The sequence below is a fragment of the Corythoichthys intestinalis genome, chromosome 16 (genome assembly GCF_030265065.1).
Source record: "Corythoichthys intestinalis isolate RoL2023-P3 chromosome 16, ASM3026506v1, whole genome shotgun sequence".
NCBI lineage: Eukaryota > Metazoa > Chordata > Actinopteri > Syngnathiformes > Syngnathidae > Corythoichthys > Corythoichthys intestinalis.
This window is the reverse complement of record NC_080410.1, coordinates 39067868-39094981: the sequence shown is the minus strand read 5'-3', so window position 1 is coordinate 39094981 and position 27114 is coordinate 39067868. Positions and strand designations below refer to the sequence as shown.

The window sequence follows — 27114 nt, the reverse complement described above, 5'->3', positions numbered from 1 at the left end:
GACCTGGTGTCCATCCTGGCTGAATTGTGGGCCGGAGGTTGACTACATTGACTGGTCGCCTGCCAATCACAGGACACATATAGAATAGAAACCATTTGCACTTGTGGAGTCTTCAACTAACATTGTTTGTAAAATGACTTGACTCAGCTTGATATATCCAAATAAATGGAGCTGTAAAGCCAAGACAAGAGTGTCTTTTGTAGCGTGACGGTGGAAAGAGTTGTCAAGGCTTTCAAACAAATGCACTGAGCATGTTGTCGTCCCCCTTTTGGTTTATCCTTGTCATGTATTTTCAAAAACACTCGATGGAAAGTGGCCTCTGTGGTCAAATCCCGTGTGGCTGGAGTGCAACTTTCAAATGTCACAGCAAATGGTCCATCTGCAATACAGCACAGCACTCTAGTGGCCACCAGGGTAATAATAGGGTGTTTTTATGTGTTGTGCTGTGTCCTTTGCTATTAACTTGTTCCACCGCAAAAGGTGTGAGATTCTGAAAGAGCCTTCCAAAATCACTTACTGTCACAGTGCAACTTTTTCAAAAGTAAAGGTATAAACAATTGGTCAAGTTTTGATTTTGTGTTTGAAAACATTCCCTCGTGAAATTACAAAAGTAATGAGATACCTTTTTGAATAAATCTGATTAAAATGAAATACATTTTCATGAGAATTAAAAGATGGAATCATTTAAGTACTGTACGTGGTAACAGGAAATGCAGAAATGGTTGTGTAGTGTTAAAAATCGGTTATACAGCTAGAATTTACATTCCTGGACATTTCAGTTCAATCTCGGTTAGACCGTCAAATGCTTGCTGAATTGTATTTTTGTTTAAACTTTGTGCAGTTTTAAAGACTTTGCAAATTTTCCAAAGTGTAATACAACAGGGACCAGTGTTGTTTTTGGCAGCCCTTTTAATTTTTGTTTTAGTGTTTTGGACGAAAATACTTATCGGTCTTAGTCATATTTTAGTCATTTCAAAATGTGTTCGTCTTAGTCTAGTTTTAGTCAGAGGCGTCGTGTCCCATTAGGCAAACCAGGCAGTTGCCTAGGGCCCCCAGCCAGCAGGGGCCCCCAGGGGGCCAACATTCAGCACAAGCTGCTTTACTGCACTGTCGCAGAGACAAGTGTAGGTAGTGTTTCAATACCATGGAATCATTTGGCAGACAATCTAAAGATTCTGTTATCAATCCCAATAAGCGCTAACAGTTGCCACGTTTACATGGAGCCAAATATTCCAATTACAATCGGAATATTTGTTCAAACCGAATAAATGTGTTCCATATAAACACCTCATTCGGAATGAACAGGCCCAAACCGAATGGAATTTCATTCCGATTCACAGGGGTGGAATATTCCCTTTCCCAAACCGATTAGAAGTAAAATTATATCATGTAAACAGGGAAGCGGAATGATGTCTGGTTGCGTTCTTTCTGCACATGCTCCGTACTGACGTGGTGACGTCACTTGGTGACGTAAGTAATGTCACTTGCAACATGGCTTCCAAGCACACGCACAGCGCACCCAAACAACTTTTTAAATGAACGGCGTATCATTCTGAAGTTTTGTTTCCACTCGAAAAGTTAAAACAGCAGCTGATCTGACGATCGATCTCCATGTTTTGCAACGTGACGCTTTGTTTTGATTAATCTGCGCATGTCAGACGGCAGTTGTCAAACGTCCTTTCGGAATAAAGGCAGACACATGTAAACGCTGGATCGGAATAGATGGAAGTGACATGTAAACAGCTGATGTGAAATTTCCATTCGGAATGATTTGAATCGGTATGAATAAAAGTCAGCATGTAAACGTGGCTAATGTCATGTAGATTATACATGTTTAAGAAAGTCCAATCATCTTTTAATACCACGTGATTGTTTAAAAACTGACTCGCTAAGTATTCTTTGGACAGTCCTTGCTGAATCATTTTATATTGATGTTCACAGGCCACCTGATTATACATGTGACTATTTAAAGAAATGGTGATTTTTCCATATAGTCTATTATTGGGTCTATCCTATTCCTCGTCGAATACTCTATAAGAGAAATATAACATATATGCATCTAAAATAATCCTAAACAATTTTATTAGCAAATTTAATACTCATTTCGGTCGGTAGTCCACCAATCAGTGGTTTTTACGGAATAATTTTAATTTGGTGGGTCGTAGGGCCAATCTGACTACTGATCTCACACAAAGGTATATACCTCCGCATCCGGTGGTGGTATTTTTATGTTGCTACTCTTTCTTCTATTGCTCCAAGTCCAACTGTCCCCCTTACTTGCACACGCTTGAATGGCCCCATTTTGCTTGTTGCCTGGGGCCCCCGGGGACCCTTGCTACGCCTCTGGTTTTAGTCGATGAAATCTTTAACAAATTTTGTCTAGTTTTCATCGACATTTACTCAAAATGTTTTTGTCGTAAAATTCGAAAGCTGTAGTCCAAAAATAAAGGTTTCCAACAATTTCGAACAAGTATAGACAGACGAGCACATATTGTAGTGTTGTGGTGACCCCTTATTGTTTGACATAATTCACCCACGGAAGGTGTGTGTAAGTTTGGCCGAGTGCGTTACCGGCTACGTCACAGTCATGTGACAGATACTTAGGAGCCGTGCGAGTTCCGGCTGAGTGCAGAGTTCACGAGAGTTCACAGAGAGTCCCAAGCGGCCGGACACAGCAACTCGTCTGCTCAACGTGCCAACAAGACTCCCGCATCGCATCCGCCACATTGGTGACCCCGACTTGCCTCGTTGAAGTCTCAGAGGCATTTTTGAACACTTTAAGCTATGGCGGACTCTAGCTTTCTCGAGCTAGCTATGTTCAACGAGTCTTCTGCGGCCGCGTGGTTTGCATTCGTGAAGGAGCAGTTCGTCCTCCGGGGTATTTCCGACGATACCATGCGCTTCTACCACGTGGTGGCCGCGCTCGGGTACTCAACAGCGGTCAAAGCACAGCGCTTCGTGGTTTATCCGCCGAAGGTGGACAAGTATACGGTGCTCAAGGCGCTCCTCCTCAGACTTTTTGAACCATCATACAAATTGACTTCAAAGACGCCCAAGGTGCTCGCCTCGACAGCCCTACTGCCCGTGGTTCCCGCCTACAATGGCGGCGCTTCCGCCCCGGTTCCTCGCAGTCGTACTTCTGTCCCAGTACCTGCGTCACCACCGCGCGCTCCCGCTCTGGCGCTTCCTGACGCTGACGTTGCTGTCTCGCCTCCGGCCCCGCTCTCGCTCGCCTCGGCTCCATCGCTGCTGTCCGTCAACGCTGCTGCGCCCGTCCCCGGCTTTCTCGGCTTCGGCGCCGATGCGCCCGACTGCGGCTTACTCAACGACAGTGCGCCCGCCTGCGGCCTACTCGACGACGACGCCCCATCCGCCTCGGGCCTACTCGACGACGCCTCGTCCGCCTCCAGCCTTCTCGATGGCATCCCGTCTAGCCCTGGTCTTCTCGACGGCGTCTCGTCCAGCCCTGGTTTTCTCGTCGACGCTGCACCTGCTCTTGGCTTTCCTAACGACGTCAATCCTCTTCCTGCGTCTCTGGCCACTGCTGACGTCGCTCCAGCACCTGCGCCTCTGGAAGTCTCCGAGGTCGCCACACTGCCAGCGCCGCTGGACGCCGCCGCCACTGACCTCGCTCCAGCGCCTCCGGGAGTCTCCGAGGTCGGTCCTCTGCCAGCGCCGCTGGCCACCGCCGCTAACCTCGCTGCTGTGCCGGCGCCTCAGCAAGTCTCCGAGGTAGCACCTCGGCCAGCGCCTGTGAACGTCGCCCCCGACGTCTCTCCTCGTCCATCGCTTTTGGACAACGATGACGTCGCTTCAACTCCGGTTTCTGCGTTTCCTTTGCTCCTGCTGCGACCGGTCGGCTTGGTGCATTTCGCCAGTTGCCCTCGTCCCCGGCCTCGACCGGTCAGCTCCGACCGTCTCGCCCATTGCCCTCGTCTGCAGCCTCGACTGGGTGGTCCTGCTCGTCGCACGTCTCGACATTGTGCTCGACCGCAGCTGAGCAACGCGTGCCGCCTCTCTCGGCGTCCGCTTCTCCGGCCTCGCCTGGGCGGTGCTGCACGACGCGCTCCTCGTCCTGGACGGCTGCCTGATCGTCCTGCTTGGCCGTCCACCGCCTGGCGTCGCGGACGTCCTCCTGATCGTCGCTTTCGGTCGCCCGCTGCCTGGCATCCTGTGCGTCCTCCAGACTGTTCTGCTCGGTCGTCCTGCATCTGGAATCCTGGACGGCTGCCTGATCGTCCGTTCGATCGTCTTCCACAGACGCCCCGGCCGCACAACCCAACCGTTCCGTTCTGTAATTCGTGTTGCGCCTGGCGTCCTGTGTGGGTGAATTCTGAGGGGACCTGTGTGGTGACCCTTTATTGTATGACATAATTCACCCACAGAAGTTGTGTGTACGTTTGGCCGAGCGCATTACCGGCTACGTCACAGTCACGTGACAGATACTTAAGAGCCGTGCGAGTTCCGGCTGAGTGCAGAGTTCACGAGAGTTCACAGAGAGTCCCAAGCGACCGGACACAGCAACTCATCTGCTCAACGGGCCAACAAGACTCCCGCATCGCATCCGCCACAGTGTCTACAAGGACAACGCCAACTTTGTGATAATAATACACACTCAGCAGGAAAACCATTACATTATTTTGAATTAAACCCACCTAAAAGCGACGAAGTTTTGGTAAAAGAAGAAAAAAAAAGTTGTCCGAGCGTTCAGGAGGATGCTCACCACGCTAAAGTTGATGCTAATGCTAACGCAAAAGCTATGCTAACACGACGAGATTCAGTGTGATGATCACTCAGCACAGACCTTTAAAGGCTAAAGCAACATTGAATATTCTCTCTTGCCAAGATAAGAAAAATCTTACCATGTATTCCCAAAGAAGCAAAATGGAGCGCAACCTAGCTTGAAACCCAGCCTAAACTCCGATGAGGAGTGTGAGAGAGAGGTGTAGCACATTTCTCTCATGACTGACAAGTCCCAAACACTGCTACGATGCAAGCTGACGTGCAGGTCCTTCTCAAAAAATTAGCATATTAGCAAAGTTCATTATTTTGTGTAATGTACTGATAAATATTAGACTTTCATATACTGTATTTTAGATCCATTACACACAACCGAAGTATAGTTCGAGCCTTTTATTGTTTCATTATTGATGATTTTGGCAAAAAAATCAAGAAAAACCAAAAATCTCTATTTTTAAAAAAATTTGCATATTTCATCCGACCAATACAAAAATGTGTTTTTTAATACAATAAAGTCAACCTTCAATTAATTATATCGGCTATGCACTCAACACTTGGTCGGGAATCCTTTTGCAGAAATGACTGCTTGAATGCGGCGTGGCATGGAGGCAATAAGCCTGTGGCACTGCTGAGGTGTTATGGAGGCCCAGGATGCTTCGATAGCGGCCTTAAGCTCATCCACAGTGTTGGGTCTGGCGTCTCTCAACTTCCTCTTCACAAGATCCCACGGATTCTCTATGGGGTTCAGGTCAAGAGAGTTGGCAGGCCAATTGAGCACAGTAACGCCATGGTCAGTAAACCATTTACCAGTGGTTTTGGCACTGTGAGCAGGTGCCTGGTCGTGCTGAAAAATGAAATCTTCATCTCCATAAAGCTTTTCAGCAGATGGAAGCATGAAGTGCTCCAAAATCTCCCGATAGCTAGCTGCATTGACCCTGCCCTCGATAAAACACAGTAGACCAACACCAGCAGCTGACATGGCACCCCAGACCATCACTGACTGTGGGTATTTGACACTGGACTTCAGGCATTTTGGCATTTCCTTCTCCCCAGTCTTCCTCCAAACTCTGGCACCTTGATTTCCGACTGACATGCAAAATTTGCTTTTATCTGAAAGAAGTACTTTGGACCACTGAGCAACAGTCCAGTGCTGCTTCTCTGTAGCCCAGGTCAGGCGTTTCAGGTTCAAAAGTGGCTTGACCTGGGGAATGCGGCACCTGTAGCTCATTTCCAGCACACGCCTGTGCACGGTGGCTCTGAATGTTTCTACTCCAGACTCAGTCCACTGTTTCTGCAGGTCCCCCAAGGTCTGGAATCGGCAAGGTCAAGGTCTCCACAATCTTTCTCAGGGTGCAGTCACCTCTTTTGGTTGTGCAGCGTTTTCTGCCACACTTTTTATTTCCTATAGACTTCCCACCTGAGGTGCCTTGATACAGCACTCTGGGAATAGCCTATTCGCTCAGAAATGTCTTTCTGTGTCTTAGCCTCTTGCTTGAGGGTGTCAATGATGGCCTTCTGGACAGCAGTCAGGCAGTCTTGCCCATGATTGCGGTTTTGAGTAATGAACCAGGCTGGGAATTCTTAAAATCCACAGGAATCTTTCGCAGGTGTTTTGAGTTAATTCGTTGATTCAGATGATTAGGTTAGTAGCTTCTTTAGAGTACATTTTCATGATATGCAAATGTTTTGAGATAGGTATTTTTGTTTTTTCTGGACTCTTTTGCCAAAATCATCAATATTAAAACAATAAAAGGCTTAAACTACTTCAGTTGTGTGTAATGAATCTAGAATATATGAAAGGCTAATGTTTATCAGTACATTACAGGAAATAATGAACTTTATCACAATATGCTAATTTGTTGAGATTCATTCATTTGATTCATTGGCGACAAAAGCCGGCATTCGTCTCGTTATGTTCTTGTCTCCCAAGCCACGTTTTATGCTCATCATCGTCATGAAAAAATTATACGTCGGCAGGGCCGGCCCAGCCTATACGCAGACTATGCAGCTGCTTAGGGCCCCTGACCACTAGGGGGCCCCCAATTTGGCAATTGTTTCATTTATATTCTATTTTGTTTAATACAGTTTGCTTTATTTGACTTTTGTGAGTTTTGATACTTGATTACAAGCTTAAATAAATAAAAGTTATTCCTTAACTTCTTTGAAGTTCTTCTTTGAAGTTTGAAGTAAGCAGTGCAACAAAATCTGATTAATATACAAAATAAGGATGAATGGGTTGGATTGCAAGTATGGGTTTTACAATACACTGTGACGAAATGGTGGGCCAAAAATATGGGCCCCTTTGCATTATTTTGCTTAGGGCCCCCAAATGGCCTGGGCCGGCCCTGTTCGTCGGCGAAATATTTTCATTATCATCACTGTTTACGAAAACAACACTGAAAGGGACAATCAAAAGAGACTCTCAACTGGTTTCCATGCATAAATGCTGACATGTTGTTTATTGATATTTGGGACACCGTTTTTCAAGATGTCGTTTAAAATGACAACATGATCGGTTTTGTTATACCAATTTCACATGTGCTGCCAGCCACCCACAATGCATAGCAATTCTGCTGAGTCTGGTGCTCCGTTTGACATTGTGAATGTGTCACAGGGACGCTGCCTTTTGGATCAGCCTGATGCAGCACTTCACTGGGGCTTCACATCCACCTGGAGTATAAAAAAAAAAGTCTCGTAAGCACTTTCGATGACTGTGAAATTTCCTCGGGCGTTCGTCTTGCATGAAGCTGTGTCTGCTTATCTGTGGCCTCGTTCTGTTCAAATGTCACGTTGGTTTAAAACGGTTATTAGCGGGGGCCATTAGAAAAGAAAACCTACCAGAAGAGAGAAGTCATGCAGATTAGAAATTATCCTGCTTTTGTACCCCCCCTGCTGTGAGGACCTTAGAGCATCAAACAATCTTTGCTACTAAGCGCATGCGTATAGCCTCCGGTTGCAGGTTAAAATGTTTTTATTTAAATTAGAAAGAAAGAAAAAAACCTCAACATCTAAAATTAGTTCGGCTAATAGCAAATCCAAGCTTTCCAGTGATTTTTTTTTGCTCAAGGCTTTTTCCCTTCTCTGGACTCAAGTTTACTAGTCTCATGCAAAGTTATATTTAAAAAGTAGTTTTTAAAAATATCATTAAATAATTGTCACTGAGGTACCATGACAGACTTTGTGAAACTACCTTTTTTAACTAAGTACAGCATATTGTATAACACTAAAAAGAAGTTTTGTTTATGGGTCACAGTGATTACAAAATTAGGGGGGAAAAATTGTGATTATTCTTTTCCTGATAAACCATATTTTTTATGGTTTGTGGTGGTTAATGGTTTGTAATTCATTTTGTGATTTATTCATTTATTTGCTATATTCTGGTTTATTTCGTTTTCTTTTTACTTGTCACTAGGGTTGTTCCGATCATGTTTTTTTGCTCCCGATCGTTTTAGTTTGAGTATCTGTCGATCCCGATATTTCCCGATCCGATTGCTTTTTTTTGCTCCCGATTCAATTCCAATAATTCCCGATAATTTTTCCCGATCATATACATTTTGGCAATGCATTAAGAAAAAAATGAATACAACTCGGACGAATATATACATTCAACATACAGTACATAAGTACTGTATTTGTTTATTATGACAATAAATCCTCAAGATGGCATTTACATTATTAACATTCTTTCTGTGAGAGGGATCCACGGATAGAAAGACTTGTAATTCTTAAAGGATAAATGTGACTTTGTATATTGTGACTAAATATTACCATCCAGTGTATTTGTTGAGCTTTCAGTAAATGATACTGTAGCCATTTAACTGTTCTGCCCAAATGCATGATGGGAAGTGCAACATGACTGTGCGTAGTGGCACCAATTGATATATCTTCTCTGCGTTGAGAAATAACATAGGGTGTTAAGAAAAAGATCAATTACTACCTTTCTTCCCCACATTGCTTCTCATGATATTTCTAATTGTTGAGAGAGGGATTTTAAGGCTTTAGCCAATTAAAAAAGACTTTAAAGACTACCAAAATTCACTCTACTCATTTTATGCTGCCTTTTAGCTCTATAAATAGATAAAACGGCGCCATTAAAGATCGAATGCGACAATGAGTGAGTTGGTCGTGCAGCGCATGCGTTAATTGCGTGAAATATTTTACGTAATAAATTTATAAAAAATTAATTACCGCCGTCAACGTAATAAATTTGATAGCCCTACTTTAAGCCAAAACTAAAGACTCTGGATGAGTGTAAGACATTTTGTCTGTAACGTTAAATACAATAAGAAAACAATTTAATTAAAAAATATATATATATATTAAAAAAAAGGCATGTCTGATATTTTTTTGCCAATTCCAATACTTTGAAAATGACGTGATCGGGACATCTTTACTTGTCACTTATTTTTTATTAGTAGTAATAGTTGTAGCTGGATTAACCTAATTGTAGCAGTAGCACTATAACTATAATGTTGGACCTCGAATTTGATTGAATTGCTTGGTCGTAAAAAGAAAAAAAAAATCCTTTCTTACGATCTACAAAATATATTTAGGTTCCAAGTAGCAACGCAACGGTTTGCGGTTCAAAGCCGAACCGTACGGTTCGCCCTGCATTGTTCAATACGCCTTTATGAACCGCGCCTTTTCGGTTTTGCAATTAATTTATTCCGAACGCTTGTGGAATGAATTGGTCGAGCTCTGTGTGCGACGTGAAGCACAGCTGTGGAGAAATCCCCGCCCCGCCGCAAGTAAATGTCCGATCGCTGTCAAGCACCTGTGTAATAGAAGCCGAGTAACGCCCTCTCTCGCTTACGAGTGAAGTGAAAGTGAAACAAGAAAGAAAAAAAAAGCTATGGCGAGCAGAGGAGTGGCGAGACCTAATTTTGAGGAAGCACCGGCTTCTTTCAAATCTGCGGTGTGGCAACATTTCGGTTTCCCGTGGACTACAATGCGGAGGGAGAGAAAATATTGAAAAATAATAATAAAACAATTTGCAAACATTACTCAGCGCTTGTTCACTATGCTAATGGCAACACTTATAACATGACTGCGGCACCTCAGCCGGCATCACCCACAGATATCACTTTCTCAAAGCAGGACAACCCCGAAGATGACACCAGTGAAAACACACGGCGGGCTTCGTTAATTTATTTGCAACGCGTGACCTGCGTTACATTGTTCCCTCGCGGACATATTTCTCCAACAACGTATTCCCCGACATTTATGGAATGGCACGCAAAGCCATCGAAGATGATTTCGCTAAAGCACATAGTTTCGCCCTAACCACTAATAGTTGGACGTCCCGTGCTACTACCTAACTGTGACGGTCCACTATAATTCATACCTGTCAAGTTGTGCGGTCTCGGCGTAATTTGTACAAGTGAGCACTGATTTTTAAATGTGTATGCCGTACGTTACGTTCAAAATCTGTACGTTTTTCGTGCATTACGTTTTTTTTCCCTCTGTTCGAATTTTGTCACCGTTTCAGCAACGAGACAATGTGCGTTAATACGTTGGTTGAATGACGCGAGAAAAGTCAGAGACACAGAGAGGGGAGAGTGTTTGTTGTGACGCTGTAGCAAACGCGATGCGAGTCTAGGCGGCTCCAATATTTCCTGACTGTAGCCGACAGCCTACAATCTACGCCTAGATATCTCATGCATATAGAACTACATGTGTAATGACAGACTCGGTAGCATTAGTAAACAGCCGCCACGTTAGAGCAGTGAACTTCTCAGAAAGGCTCTGTTGTAGTGAACCTTCCTAGCGAACCTAAGTAACTTTTTATCTAAAATACTCCTAAATCGGCAAAATCTTGACTTGAATCTATCTTTAAAGGATGAAACAGTTTTAAAATTTTCACATGTCGAAAGTAGACAGAAGGGAACTAATGCAAAAATGGGAGCAATTTTATCAACTTTAACGGTTGATTCACAACATTAAATGACCTCCAAAGATAGCAAAGATTAAAAGATTACTATGGGTTTTTTTTTTTTGTTTTTTTTGTTTTTAATGAGGAAAAAAAAACATGAAAGGTAACACCAGTTAGTTTGCCAAGTAACTTTTTTACTACTGTGTGTGTATTTCAGTAGTCAGTCACTACACTAGCCAAAGAGCTAAAAGGCATTTTAACAGTCGAAAATGTTTCCTTTTTAAGTGTTTGTTTCATTTTCTTAAAAGCAAAATAAAGGCATTTAAAAAAAAAAAAAAAAAAATGCAAAACGCAAACCGAAACCGAACCGTGATCCCAAAACCGAGGTTCAAACCGAACCGTTGCACCCCTAGTTCCTAGTTACTTTAATTAATTTTTTATTCAGCTTATTGGTATTATTAATTATTATATTTTTTAATTTGTTTTATTTTTTTTAATTGAACAATAGTCATACATGCATGCATACATACATACATACATACATACATACAAAAAAAACAATACAGAAAAAAACAGTTCACATAGAATAAACCCTTATCAACATTATTTCCTCTTTCATAGTTAGACATAAGAAATAATAAAAAAAGAAATAACAAAAAATAAACAATAAATTATTATTTAAAAGGGGGAAAAAGGCATGTTATATACTAAACAATTTCGCATAAGCTTCTAGAACAGACTTGCATTTATTGTTTTGTATCATATTAAGTAATATAATAATAATTTAAAGTTCGGATTTACGTTTTGAAATTAGATTTATGAATATGATATTTCCGCAGCAATATATAAAGATTCAATATTGCATTTTTTTAAAATCTCTGGATTCAAATACGGTAATAATTGTTTTTCCTTTTAATTCAACCTTTTGTTTTGTTTTAAATAAAATGTTGTTTTGAAGATCAGTCCAAAAGTTTGCAATAATGGGGCAACCATAAAACAAATGTTACATTTTTAGGCTCAGTCTTACAGAATGTGCATTTGTTGTCAATATCCTTAAAACGGTACAGGTACATATTAGCTGGGTATATTTTATGTAAAATCTTCAAATGCTTTAAATGACTTTGTTGGAAACAGTTTAACAAGCCACGCCTCTCTCAATTTAATATGATCAAACTGCGCATTTCCCAGGAGGTACAATTTTCCTATTTCTATAAAAGATTCCCTTATATGTCTGTTCGTACATGTTTTGCTTAAAAGATCTATATCACTTAAGTCAAGGGTATTCGTTTGGGATTATTGATGCAACCCGGAAGTGCGTCACCATGACGTCATGACGCAGACGTCGTTTTGCAGCGGACGTTCAAATGGAAAGCAAAACACAAAGCACGTTTAGCTAACATTCATGGAAAGAAGAACATATTCACAAAGCTGAAGCGTCTTGTTGGTTAACAATAGGTAAGTAAGAGCTTGAAGCCTGAAACCGAAAAATTGTGCTTGTCCTTTTTGTCTCGTTTTTTCGTCTTACAATTGCTAGCGTGGTGCAAGCTTTGACTAAACAAAAGTCATGTGGCCGTCAAACAGTATGGATTTCAAAAGGCGTGCTGTTATCTTGATTTTCATAAAGTTGTCATAATTCTGGGCATTCATAGCTAGATGTTTTAAATAACCAAATATTATAAATGCTTAAAGCGTAATGGTCATACAATGTTTTAATGTTTACATCGGATTCTGGGTTTCTTAACCTGATGATCCCTAATCAATAGAATTTATGATGGCCAAGATAAATAGAATTGTGTATTTGTTAGTGTATGTGAAGCATTGTGTTGCCGATTTTACAAAATTAATGTTTAGAGTGTTTACATTTGATATTGTAGCGAACAGCATTCTTATACTGTGTTTTCCTCCTCAGGGTCGACATAATGTCTGTGGCTGAGCCTATCATCTCGTCGCGACAGACGCAGAAAGATGTCAACGGGGTCGCTACGCAAGTAGTCTGCACAGGGTTCAGTAATTACATATTTATTGTCATAACCCAGTACGGCAAGATCGGAACACTTGTTTCCCTCACCCCCGAGTCCAGATGTGAGGATTTCAGCACTCCGATGTATTCCACCAAAGTGCTGCTTGGAAAGGACGAGGTACATTGGATGCATTTTCTTCTTTAATTTAATCCACGATATGTCTTGCAAGGTAAAGCTGAATACAGTATGTGCTGTTGATTTGTTTTCCAGCCAATGACACATGTGTGTGGCAAAAACTTGGGAGCGTTTGTGTCACAAGAAGCCGGCAACAAGCCCGTCTTAATGGGACTAGCACTGAAGGACTCCTCTGTAGATTCAATCAAGCAGATAAAAGAACTCATCAAAAGTTGTCAAGTTTGGTAGGAAGTCTGCAAAAAAAAAAAAAAAAAATGGACAGGGCAATGCCCCACGACATCCCTTTGGTTTTTCTTCATGTTGAATTGAGTGTTGTCATTAGCCATTTGTAATGATTTAAGTTTTGAAGAAAAAAAATCATTCTCACTTGTTTTATCATTTACCATGTGAAAATAATTCATCATACGATTTTGCAATGTAAATATCCTATGTATCTGATAAAAGGATATTGTCAATAAAACACATTGCAGCTAACGTTTGTCCATTAGTCTTTGTCATAATATCTGCACAGGTTCCCATCTGAATGTTGTTCCTGTTTGTTTTTGAGGGTCACAGGAACACTGGAGCCTGGAATTGAACCTTGAGATGAGAAAAGTGAGGCGGACGTGCTAACACTAATCATACACTACTAAATACTGAGAATTACTCATTAGATTGCTCTAAACAGGCATGAAAATCTCTCACCTTTCGGCGAAATTTGCGTTTTGAGGTCAAAAAGAGTAACCTATGTGAATGGTGTACCGCAAGCAACACGTCACTTCCGCTCATTAATATTCATGACATTAGCTACTGTTGCTAAGTAGGGACAAGCCACCGTTTACCGTGTACAAAGGAGATGTTTACAGAGCTAAATCTACCAATTCTCTCCAAAAATAATGTGCCTGGTGCCAAATTGACTGGCAAAGATGTGGAAGAACATAAAAATGTTCAGTTAAAGAGATGGCTTTAGTGTCGAAGCCTGAAAAAGACGAAAAAAAACGAGCCGACCTAAGCATAGCTTTAGCTTTTTTATCGACGCGACTGACAATGACATTCTCCTGTTGCAACAAGCTATCCTTTACCATCAGCCCTGTCTTTCTTATATATCCTCTGGTTGTCCTACGTCTCTTACCGTTCTTGGGGGTAATTTAGTTAGCTTTGTGTAGCGATCGCAAATGTTACTCAGTGACAGCCAACGAACACTTAAAATTTTTTCATTGATAACACATCTTAATTCTATAATTTATTTACACTTCCCCCTTACAAAAGTTTTTTTTTTGTACATATATATATATAACAGAATCGGCAACAGTGGCAGTAAGATACCATTGTAATTCTTTTCAGGTCATTCATTGTCAGACAGAAGCAGTACGGCACAACGTTATGCTAAAAAAATAAATAAAAAATGTAAAAATGGCTTACCTCTATGTCCTCTGAAAGACCATGCCAACCCAACATAATGTTTACAGCATATGAAATGTGAATGGATTGACCGAGCTGGTGTTAAAGTCCGCTCAAGTTGATTCGTTCTTCACATTTTTTCCTCCCGAGTTTTTGGTTTCCGGAAACGAAACGTTTGAAGAAAACATCCTTCATGTGTCGTAATGTCTAGAGTCGCTTCTACAAGTTCTAAAAAAGCAAGGCGTGATCGGCATGTTCGTTTTTGAAAGATTACCGGAGAAAAGTAGCACAAATTACGTTATGTCTACGCGAGGGCGGGTCTGTAATGTCCCACTTCGGCTTGACTTCCGCTTTATGATGCGACGTCACGGTCTAAAAATAGCCTGCATGCAGTACGCCACTGTGTAGATCCGAGGAGAAAAGTTTTAAGGGGGGGTTCGGGAGATTTTTTTAAAAAATGTCGGACGCTTGGTATGCAAGCGGGAAAAGCGGCACAAAACCAAAGCGCACCAGAGTGGCCAAAACATTGACATATTTCAACGAAACAAAGGACGGTACACTGTTGTGTCCTGTCTCTTCAATGCCAAGCTTGCCTGCACGTCGGTTGTGAACGAACACCTAAAGCGCCGTCACCCAGTTGTAATTTTGGCAGACGACAGGACAGGCTGGCAGATTGTAAGTCCATCTAACTAACTAACAACATGTTTTATTGAAGTTGCTAAGCCTGTAGCGATATGCAATGACTCTATTGCACGGTAAATAAAAATGAGGGCGGTAATTTTCACAGCTGCTTTTCATTGTTGCGTGCGTGTACGCGTGCGTGTTGGCATATGAGACTCCAGTTCTTTTCGCAGATATTTATTGGTCATCAACACGACGTAGAATTAAAGTTCAGACATACAAAATAAGGAAACACATCTATATTAAACACTGTAAACTAGTGCTGCAACGATTAATCGATTAACTCGAGTATTCGATTAGAAAGAAATATTCGAATTAAATTTTGTTGCCTCGAGTATTCGTTTGATTAAAGTGGCGTTGTAATGGTTTATTTTGAAAGCGTTTGCATTTAGTTTTATTGATTAGGGTGGATACACTGCCCTCTAGTCTGCCTCTTTTCACATGGCTGAATCCAACTGCTCCCTGTTAAGACCAACTTAAGCTAAGTTTTTGTTTGAGCTATTGTTTTTTAATGCATTCATAATTTAGTTTATAGGTATAATTAGCCATTTTTTTGTGGGAATATGTGTCTGAACCATTTGTTTAGAGCATTGCAGAAAAAACAAGCATTTTAAAGCATTTAAGCTCGTGGACATTTTCTATGTTGGTTAGCCAATTGTTCTTTTGTTTTACATAGATCCTCATTTTTAAAAATTTATACTGTTTGAGGCTCAGCGCGGGTATTTTAATTTTTCATGTTCCTTATCCGATTATTCGAACTAACTAGTCCATCGATTAATCGACTACTAAAATTTTCGATAGCTGCAGCCCTACTGTAAATGTTAGCATTGCTAGGCCAGGGAAAAAAGACAACCTACTTTAGCCTGCTATAAAACATTAGCAGTCTTCTCCAAAACGCAAACTTGCAGTTAAAAGGTGACATTTCAAACATGAAAAATCGCTGGTTAACAGCATTTGCAAATGAAAAAAATGATTACTGACAGCACATGCAATGACAAAAAAAAGCTTCTTTTTTTTCTTTTTTTGCCGAGTGTAAAGCTTCCTGTTAGTGCACAGGTGTCAAACCGGTCCTCAAAGGGCCACAGTGGGGACTGGATTTCATTCCAACCAAACAAAAGGAATACCTTTTCACCAATCTGGTGTTTTACAAGCGTAATCAGTTGATTGCAGTCAGGTCAGGTGCTGCTTATTTTAGCAGAAACCTCATTGGTTGAACTGTCTGTGCTGGATCTGTTGGAACAAAGACCAGGACCCACTGCGGCCCTTTGTGGAATCGGTTTGACACCACTGTGTTAGCGGTTTAGCGCCGTACTTCCGGTGAGCATTTCAAAATAAAAGTACGCCATGTTCGTCATATAAATAACGATATCTGAGAATTCAGATTCTACAATAAGAGTAGCTTTAAAATGACACCCTTTTTGAAAAATCTGATCGGCAATGAATAATTATTATACTACTATTATCAGGGGTGCACATAAGTGGTCCGCATGCACGCATGCGTACTGGACGTAGACAAACGCGCTGGCCCTCAACGTCTTCCATACGCTTTTGCGTACCGATGGCTGACCACTGTATTTGCGGCGGACACGAGAAAATCGCTTCTCAAAATGTCAAAGAGGCAGGCCCCACTGAGTACCGGTAATTACTTCCGTGTTCACCCACCCCCGTCAAAAGACAGACAGACGACAGAGACGTCACCGGAGCTACCGAAAAAAAGGACTTTTGCTGAAAAGTGGCTGCAGGAGGTACCATGGCTAGAAGCAAATGATTCTCGCACGGAAATGTGGTACAAAATTTGCCGTGAGAATTCCAATGTCGCTAATAAGAGCAGCGCGTTTTATGTAGTAGGGTCAAAGAATTTCAGCCATCCAAACTTTGAAAAGCACAAAAAAAAACAGAGCATGTGGCACTTAAGCAAACTATCGATGTCAGACAGCACTCCACTCGCCCTGCACAGCACCATGCACTGACAAACGTGTTTTTGCTCGCATTTCACAAAGCTAAACATGCACGTTCAATGAGCTCTTATGAGGAGGAGGGCATCCCACTTTTACAAAGGCTTGGAGTTAATGTGGGAGCCGCATAATGCCCTTTATTTTGAATTAGTGCTTTTATGTTTATTTCTTTACTTTTCACTTCGAAGTAATGGCAATTTTGTTGTGCCAGTTGATGTTAATCGAGCATTAATTGTTAATATAATTAATTAAAGGTAATTGGTTCTAAGTAAAGCTTGTCATAATTTTATCGCATCAGGCGGGTCGGCTCTCAAGCTCAATGAGGACCAAGTCACATCTCCAGGTCCTCCTCTGAGAACCTGGGCAAAAAAATTATGTGCACCCCTGACTATTATGTATAGTAGTATACTATAATATTAATGCAAGATTTTTTAAGAATTGTTTTGAATCATGTTGGAAAGGCAAAGTCAGTATTCTGAATTTGTTTACATTCCATTCTTTTGCACTAGTTAATGCTATGAGCCTTTGAGCTCATTGTTTATTTGCGATTTATTGTTGTTATGTACTTGTTTATTTGTATTTTAATAAAGAATTTAAGTGTTCCAAAATGTTTCTGTGAATTACTAAGCGTCATCAAAAATTTCATTGCTAAATTAGTAAAAAAAGAAATTAATTTTTTTTTCTTTTTTTTCTTTTTAATAAAGAAGGGGCGGGGGGATTAGATTAGTCGAGGAATCGTAAAAATAGTCTGCTGACTAATCGGGAGAAAATTAGTCGTCTGCGACAGCCCTAGTTGTACAGTGTGCCGGAACATATTTCCTCCACACCCTTCTCACCTTTTTTTTTTAGCCCTGACCCATTTTCATGCCTGTCTAAATCAATGGGTTTAAAATATCAATTGTGTACCTACCCCGTCACTGAAGCGTAACTCATAGGCAACAGACGTGCAATGCATTTGAACTATGAGGACTTCCTTTGCTCCTTAAAATTATTCAAAAGGGCTATTTTTACATTTAAAAAAATACCTGGAATTCAATTTGCAAATATCTATGAGGATCCTCGGCAAGCTAAATGTTAACTCGTGCGTGCCCAGAAGAAAAACTATGAAAGGGTTAATATCTGCACGTGAACTTAATATTCTGCCATGTTCAGAGGGTCATGAACGCAGCACGGTGACGACATACACGGAGTCACGTGACGCGTTCACCTGTTTCCACAACCTGTTTTATCCCCCCGGACTGTTGAGTCGCAGATCTGTTTTCGCTCGGTGCTTTCACTTTTAAAGCAGTGTTTGTCTAATTTTATTCAACAGGTGACGGTAGGAATTGAACTTTTAAAGTTTGTCGTCGCTTTGTGAGTTTTACCGGTGTTTTTGGTCGCGGTGCTACCTTCGGACTTCGACCTCCGTGTCTAAGCTCAGGGCCTACCTGACACAAACAAGGAAGTTTCAGACGGTTGCGCCTCTCAGTCAGAATAAATGACGCCTCATACGCGCAGCCGCCGACCCTGAAAGGCGCTTAAATTCTGATGTTGATCTGCTGCCACTTGGCCCTGAACGCTTATTCCCCCTTTTGTGGAAACAGGATAAAGTCGTCTCTGACGCCGGTCTGAACAAGGTGAGCTGCCTTGGACATAGCATTAGGTTGACACCATTTTGAAAGGGCTCGAAAAATTATTGTTGCTTTTAAAAATTTGGTAACCAGCCATAATTTGACGACATGAGAGGTTCAGAATCTACATAGCTACACGTAGTAGGTATGTGATTCAAAAGAGTGAAAATTACAGTAAAATGTACACATATTACGGACAACTAACATGCAAAACAAAAAGTGAAGGTTTTAAGGGGGGGGAAATACCTGTTGGTGCACGAGGGTGGCTTTGACAGCACATTTTCAACCAAAAAGTTCAACTATGTCATCAGTATTTTAGTTTTTTTGTTTGTATTTGTCACAATTTGATGACTATCAGCACTGACCAGACCTACATGTATAAAGTGTCAATATTGTGTCGAACATGAGGCAATACCCAGTGTTTGTGGCATTTCTTATCATCTCGTGTGTTCTTTAGATGAACATCACCGTGGACGACATGGACACATCGCTGGAGAACACTTCCATTGTCCACCTGAGTGCCCCCATCCTCCCAGACGGGGCAGATGTCTCCAACATGACTATAATTCGCACGGCCAACGGCACCATCCTGCAGGATCAGATATTTCTGAACACCATGGCCGCCCGTGCCCTCTCTGGCATTTTTGTGTGGTCCGCCTTGCTCATCACGTGCCACCAGGTGAGGGGCATTTTTCGACCAAGTATTTGACAAAAAAAAGTTTACTATTTTTATGCATATTGTAAGTCATAGGGGTGTGTATTGCCTCATATCTGGCAGTACGATTCGTATCAAGATTCACAGGTCACGAGTCGATCCCGACTAATCCCGATACTAAAAGACAATTATTGCGATATTTGTATATCACTTTCGAAAAAAAATGAACATATACCGTATTCTCTGCACTATAAGCTGCAACACATTATAAGGTGCACCTTCAATGAAAGGGTTGTTTTAAAACTGTTTTTCATATCTAAGGCGCACCGCATAAAGCGCATACAATGGACGCTACAGTAGAGGCTGGGGTTACGTTATGCCTCCGTTAGATGGAGCTGCGCTCTGAGTTGCTGTGAGACCTGTTGTGGCTCAATATTGATTCATATATAAGGCGCACTAATGGCTTTTGAGAAAATTTAAGGCTTTTAGGTGTGCTTATAGTGTGGAAAATACGGCTCATTTATATCTATTTATTCCTGAAACCTCATCTTGCACTCAAGTAAAAATGTTTTTGTTTTATGTTTGAACAACATACGGCTTTAATTATGACATTTTCTCTCTTTTTAGTGCATACCTGCTTTAGTCCAAACCTGCTTAAATGCAGGAATTTAAATACTCCATGCTGCCATTTTCGCAGTCAAAGCAAAAATGAGGCCAAATTTCAGACTTGTCAAAGGACTAATCCGAGCAGCCACTATAGGGCAATGTACACAAAGCTCTACTTGGACTAGTCTAATGTTGTTACTTCAGCAGACTGCAAGGCAATGCTGCTGTGCACTGCCAAATACTGGACGGGAGTAGAAGTGCCGCAACTGAATTATTTCCAACAAAAACACAAGGATGGATACAGACGGATTTTGAATCTTTGAGAATTGCGTGACGTAATATCCCAATATATCTGTCGATTTTTTTTTTTTCTTAACACCCCCGAAAGGAGACATATTATCCATAGACATTTATTCCACAAAGTGTTAAAAGATATCCTACTGTACGTTAGACATGTGCCGATTACCGGTTTCAAGGTATACCGTGGTAAATGTCAGGGTTTCAAAACCCGCAAACATTTTGTGTCATACCATCTCTAAGGTATTAGCTATTTATGTCCCAAAAATGCATGGAGAAATCCCTCACTTGCAGCTGTAAGGCTCAATCCTCACCCACCGGTTGTTGCTCAGTGTCTGTCAGCTGTGCTACACGATGGCTGGAGCAGGTGAAACTCTGAACTTTTTCCCCATCGAAGAAAACAAAATCGTTGGTATGGGAATACTTCGGCTACAGAAAAGTTACAGATGGCCGCGGCTTAGAGGAGGAGGGCCAACCGACTTATAAAATATGTTTGCGGAGGGTGACTGCCGAGGAGGCAATACCTCCAATATGATTTCGTATTTATACAAAATTAAAGGTTAGTAAACACTGTCATGAACGTTTCCCACCAGCTACAAGAGTTAACTCCAGCGTTTGTGTGTCTAGCAATGGTAAAACATGTTTTTTTTTCTCACTTGCAACTGTGTCTTGAGAGAAAGTGTGTGTGTGTATAATGTAAACATGATACAAGTCATAAACACGTGCTTTATATGGAAAATAATTCAATTATTTTTTTCTGATGGTAATAATGTTGAGCTGTGGCTGTGGGTTTAGGCCAGGGGTGGGCAAACTATTCCACAAAGGGCCGCAGTGGGTGCGGGCTTTAGTTGCAACCCATTAAGACAACACATTTTCACCAATCTGCTGTTTTACAAGTGCAATCAGTCGATTGCAGTCAGGTGCTTCTCATTTCTGCTGAAACCTCATTGGTTATGCTATCTGTGCTGGGTTAGTTGGAACAAAGACCAGAACCCACTGTGGCCCTCGAGGACCGGTTTGCCCACCCCTGGTTTAGGCTCACTTAGATGACTGCGTTTATTTTAATTTTATTTAAAATATATTTTTTATATTTTTTAATTTAAGTTAAAATTATGCTTATGTTCCAATTTGCTAATGTTTTGAAAAATAGAAATCCTGTTCAATGGAAAAAAGTTTACTTTTTTTTTTTTAAAAAACCCTGATTTCTCAGAGTAACGCATTTTACAGCTTTAATTGCGATACCGTTAAACCGTGATGTTTTGTCTTAAGGTTATCATGCCGTCAGAATATCATACCGGCAAATGCCTACTGTACACTTAATATTACAACAAAGCAATTTTAGGGATGTCCACAATCCTGTCACTTAATTTTTCAGCGAATCGGGTACAAAAAGATCGTGTTTTTAAAATGCATTTTTAACTTTTAAGTATTAACTTACTGACTGACATTGACGGGGGGTCGCTGCCAGCCCCCCTGTCAAATTAGATTGGACGTCTCTGGACGTCTCTCACCGTTGATGCAGTGAAACATCAACATGTAGATGTTTAACTAATTGTTGCAGTCCGAGATACTGTGACTTCATAGGCACAGTGTAATAATGAATGTAATACTGCTAATTTCCCACTGCTTACCATAGGTCAGTGATATATTACCTCTCATTCCAAATAGCATACTAATTTGAAAAAAAAACAAGGACGTGTTGTTTTCATAAACTGTCTGGTTTAATGTCAGGGGTGTTTGCCTCAATATAAGGCAATGTGTAATCAGAGATGGCTGGGAAATGACACGCAGCGCGCTCCTCCCTCGCTAGGGGACCAAAACCAATTGTTACATCCATAAAGGTTTATTACCTTACACTTCACCTTTTCTGAGCTCACTGTTTGAAGCCAATCTCTACTGTCACCAGTAGTTACAAAGCAATGGCTCTCTCTCCAGGTTCATGCCACCCCTCTTTTATCGTTTTACTGCACAACGACATCTCTGTTAAAAGAAAGATTCCCATTTCCAAAATGTCCTTATACATGTACGCGATTCTGGTAGTGCTGATAGCGTTATCATGGTTTTATCATTTACTTGGCACGCTGCAACATCAACAGTGCAGCATACAGTGGAGCAAATAAGTATTTAGTCAACCACTAATTGTGCAAGTTCTCCCACTTGAAAATATTAGAGAGGCATGTAATTGTCAACATGGGTAAACCTCAACAACGAGAGACGGAATGTGGGGGAAAAAAAACAGAAAATCACATTGTTTGATTTTTAAAGAATGTATTTGCAAATCATGGTGGAAAATAAGTATTTGGTCAATACCAAAAGTTAATCTCAATACTTTGTTATGTACCCTTTGTTGGCAATAACTGAGGCCAAACGTTTTCTGTAACTCTTCACAAGCTTTTCACACACTGTTGCTGGTATTTTGGCCCATTCCTCCATGCAGATCTCCTCTAGAGCAGTGAGGTTTTGGTGCTGTCGTTGGGCAACACGGACTTTCAACTGCCTCCACAGATTTTCTATGGGGTTGAGATTTGGAGACTGGCTAGGCCACTCCAGGACCTTGAAATGCTTCTTACGAAGCCACTCCTTTGTTGCCCTGGCTGTGTGTTTGGGAGCATTGTCATGCTGAAAGACCCAGCCACGTCTCATCTTCAATGCCCTTGCTGACGGAAGGAGATTTTCACGCAAAATCTCTCGATACATAGCCCCGTTCATTCTTCCCTTTACACAGATCAGTCGTCCTGGTACCTTTGCAGAAAAACAGCCCCAAAGTATGATGTTTCCACCCCCATGCTTCACAGTGGGTATGGTGTTCTTCGGATGCAATTCAGTATTCTTTCTCCTCCAAACACCAGAACCTGTGTTTCTACCAAAAAGTTCTATTTTGGTTTCATCTGACCATAACACATTCTCCCATTCCTCTTCTGGATCATCCAAATGCTGGGCCTGGACGTTTACTGGCTACAGCAGGGGGACACGTCTGGCAGTGCAGGATTTGAGTCCCTGGCGGCGCATTGTGTTACTGATAGTAGCCTTTGTTACTGTGGTCCCGGCTCTCTGTAGGTCATTCACTAGGTCCCCCCGTGTGGTTCTGGGATTTTTGCTCACCGTTCTTGTTATCATTATGACGCCACAGGGTGAGATCTTGCGTTGAGCCCCAGATCGAGGGAGATTATCAGTGGTCTTGTATAGAGCTGGGAATCTTTGGGCACCTAACGGTTCGATTACGATTACGATTCAGAGGCTCCGATTCGATTATAAAACGATTATTGATGCACCCCACTCCTTTTTTTTTTTTTTTTTTTTTTTTATTTGTTTTGTACATTAGTTCCAAAATTGTTCAAAAATCCTCTCAGGCTAAACCAAACTACTATTTCGGTATCAAGTTAACATATAGCAGTAAACAAATATACAAAAATAACAGTAAATAAAAAGCTCCAGTCCCCATTCTATATCAGCAGCTTTAAACTACTTTCAATTAATTTAATGTTGTGAATCAACCGTTAAAGTTGTTAAAATTGCTCCTGTTATTCCATAATTTCTCTTTTGTCTACTTTCAACATGTAAAAGTTTTAAAACTATTTTAAAGATAGATTCAAGTCAATATTTTACCGATTTAGGAGTATTTTAGATAAAAAGTTAATTAGGTTCGCTTGGAGGGTTCGCAACAACAGCCTTGCAGGAAGTGTACTGCTTTAAGATGGCGGCCGTTACTAACGTCCGCATCTAGTTTTTTGTAGATGTGCTGGTAACGATACCGAAGCTATAATACATCTAGTCCTATATAAATGATATCTACCGTAACATAATGTGGCTTGTAGCAGCTTTTCGGCAGCAGTCAGGTATGTTTTTGTTTTTTTTATATCTCGTGGCATGAGTTGAGCTAGAGCCGTGAGTTGAGCATTGGCGTTACCCGAGGGGCCGGGTAATGAGAAGCATGATGTTTAGCTACTCTCGCTCCGTCCCTAATTGCGTACCAAAGACCGCGCGGCGCGCTGAGTGTGTCGTACTTCTGCTTTACTTGGCATATTTCAATAATCGGAATTTGAATGTTTGTGAATCGTTCTCGAATCTTCCACGGCCGAATCGCGAATAATCTAAGAATCGGAAATTTTGCACACCTCTAGTCTTGTATGTCTTCAATTTTCTAATAATTGCTCCCACAGTTGATTTCTTTACACCAAGCGTTTTACCTATTACAGATTCCGTCTTCCCAGCCTGGTGCAGGTCTATAATTTTGTTTCTGGTGTCCTTCGACAGCTCTTTGGTCTTGGCCATAGTGGAGTTTGGAGTGTGACTGACTGAGGTTGTGCACAGGTGTCTTTTATACCGAGTTAACGAGTTAAAACAGGTGCCATTAATACAGGTAACGAGTGGAGCCTCATTAGAAGAAGTTAGGGCCCAGTTACGTTGAAAAATAGCGCCGGAGCCAATCTGTTCCCATTATATCCTATTGTTCAATGTATACCGGCTGCGTCAGTGCTCCGGATTGACTGCGAACCATCTCCGGCGTGCCGCATGCCCGCCGGATGGTATAGGCTATTTTCTATTTTTGCCGGACACGCATCCGACAAAATGGGCGGAGCTGGGCCGGACGTCAAAAGCCCAGGTGCCTAATCACGGTTTAAACACCAGCAAACATGGACGAAGAATGTTTCATCATGGAGGTGGAAACTCGAAAGTCACAAAGTAATATACGATGCAGCAGATCGTTATTGTAAGGACAGCATTAAAAGCGAAGCTGCAAGGTGTCCTATTATGTATGTTTTTCTGGCAATGATATCAAACACACAACGTGCTGACAACTTTGAGAGAGAAAAAAAAAAAAAGCAGCGTCTCTGGAAGTGGTTCCACCGCAGAAATTCTCGTGCCCGGCGCACACACAATGTCGGTTTGTATACAGAGTCGAGGGGGAAAAATACGAAAGAGAATAGAGACACTCACAAGTTTGGACCTGGTGGTCTATTCGAGACGTTTCTCTTTCTTTCCTACATTTTACTTGACTTTTCATAGAAAAACCAACAGTTTGCACTGGGCACAGGAATCTGCAGTGTTGAGACACCAATTCCAAGTACGCTGTTTTTTAGCTCGTGTAGTATATAATTCGCCATCCATTTTATAAATATTGCAGATTATTAAACAGTTGTTTATAACAGCTCTATGAGATGTTATGTGCCATAAATTTTAAATGTGCACAAAGATATAAACCCACTGACACAACCAAGGGCATAATAGGGCCCCGCCCCCTTCCCCCACACACACGGAGCCCTGATCTCAACATGATGCAGTCAATCTGGAATTAAGAGACAGACATAACTAAAATATCAATATGCAAAGAACAAATGTGCTCTCTTTCTGCTTCTCTGATGAGTATAGACTCCGTGAGTTTTTCGTTGTTTTAAATGGCACATTATAGCGCGCGGTCACGCGAGAGCTCACGAGGGAACGGAGTTTGCTGCAGTCAGTGGCACGCAGTCAACACTGAACCGGACCGGAACCGCAACGATCATGCATCTGCTATACTTGGGCCCTTAGACCTCTTTGACAGCCAGAAATCTTGCTTGTTTGTAGGTGACCAAATACTTGTTTTCCACTATAACTTGGAAATAAATTCTTTAAAAATCAAACAATGTGATTTTCTGTTTGTTTTTTTTGTTTTTTTTTCCCCACAGTTTGTCTCTCATGGTTGAGGTTTACCCATTTTTACAATTACAGGCCTCTAATCTTTTCAAGTAGGAGAACTTGCACAATTGGTGGTTGACTAAATACTTATTTGCCCCACTGTATGTAGAGACGTTGCACCAAGCAGAGTTCAACAAATATAATGCTGTTTGCGTTGGATGAATAATTTCCAATTTTTTGCAGATTAAACAAGAACACAATGTTAAACGTGTGTTCTCCTGGAGAACATTTTCAGCCTTTTACTCACGCTTAATTAATCCACTAATGGGGCATAAATATCATCATCTCGGGTGGTTGGCTAAAAATTTTCAAAGGGTTTGAAGAGTTACCGTATTGATCACTAATGAAAAGACAGTGCAGAATATTTCTGCAGGAGGAATACATTCCTGGATGCATTTCTTAGATTTCCAGATTTATACACTCACAGATGTTTGGCATGTACCGGCTCTGCACTGCACTGTTACAGATGGGTAATATTTACTGGAAATGCCCTTTGCACACAGTTGTAAAAGCATGAGAGGTTACTGTTATGTCAGGTATTGCCTTTTATGGTCTAGCTGCAGTCCTCTGCTCTGGCTATGTCCACTCTACATCATTTTTTAAGTATAAAAGTAATTCGCGTTTCTTCAGTAAAAGCAATTGCCATCTGCAACAGTCAAGCGCATGCAAAAGCAACATGTGTCATCGAAACACCAAACTAAGGGGGAAAACGTGCATAGCACACTAAAAAAGCAAAGAACTTCTGTATAGGTTAAAAAATCTGTCGTGCAAGCCCAACAATGAATTTCACTGTTTGTGCTCCTGATTGCAATGTTAATGTTTTCATCATTTTGTAAAGTGCCCTTTTTCTTCTTCTCATAAATCTTGTAATATATCAGCGCTCAGCAGCAACTTCCATTCTGAAAATTAATGATTTCTTCTCAGCTTGAATCTGCGGCTGCCTTCTTCTGGCATATCTTCACAAAAATGAATAGAAATCCAGCAATTAATCATAGCCATGCTGGACACACAAAATGCATTATTCATGAGCAAGCAGATGCTCTGAATACTTGTGTTATGTTGTGTAAACACAACATATCACAGAAGTTTGAGGTTTGTTTTTTGATGTTTTTTGTTTAAACTACTCTTTCAGATCTATACACACCTCCGCTCCTACACGGTACCCAATGAGCAGCGCTATATCATCCGCATCCTCCTCATCGTGCCAATCTATGCCTTTGATTCCTGGCTTAGCCTGTTGTTCATCAGCAACAACCAGTACTATGTCTACTTTGACTCTGTTCGAGATTGTTATGAAGGTACGTGAACATTGTGTGTATCAGGGTTCCCGCGGGGTCTTAAAAAGTTTGAAAAGCATTGAATTTATGAATTTGAAAAAGTATTGAATTTTCATTTCTGGGTCTTACAATTTATGATGTATGTAACTTCTCCGTGTTTCGTTTCTCCTCAAAAGTGTCATTTGTCATTTTGATTAAATAACGTAGCC

The 27114-nt window shown here is 41.3% G+C and overlaps 2 protein-coding genes across 2 annotated transcripts in view; both read left to right on the top strand.

The window, feature by feature from the left end:
• The first annotated feature begins 11928 nt into the window (after positions 1-11928).
• psmg3 (proteasome (prosome, macropain) assembly chaperone 3) lies at positions 11929-13216 on the top strand. The gene is made up of 3 exons (XM_057817515.1): positions 11929-12067; positions 12522-12750; positions 12844-13216. The coding sequence occupies exons 2-3, from the start codon at positions 12532-12534 to the stop codon at positions 12994-12996; spliced, it is 372 nt and encodes a 123-aa protein (XP_057673498.1). The 5' UTR covers positions 11929-12067; positions 12522-12531; the 3' UTR covers positions 12997-13216.
• Positions 13217-17966: 4750 nt separating this feature from the next.
• The window catches only part of tmem184a (transmembrane protein 184a), a 35304-nt gene continuing 26156 nt past the window's right edge, over positions 17967-27114 (top strand). Inside the window, exons 1-3 of the mRNA XM_057817126.1 lie at positions 17967-18400; positions 18852-19073; positions 26761-26926. Coding sequence (XP_057673109.1) covers positions 18852-19073; positions 26761-26926 — 388 coding nt within the window. The 5' untranslated portion in view covers positions 17967-18400. The remainder of the gene's footprint in view (positions 18401-18851; positions 19074-26760; positions 26927-27114) is intronic.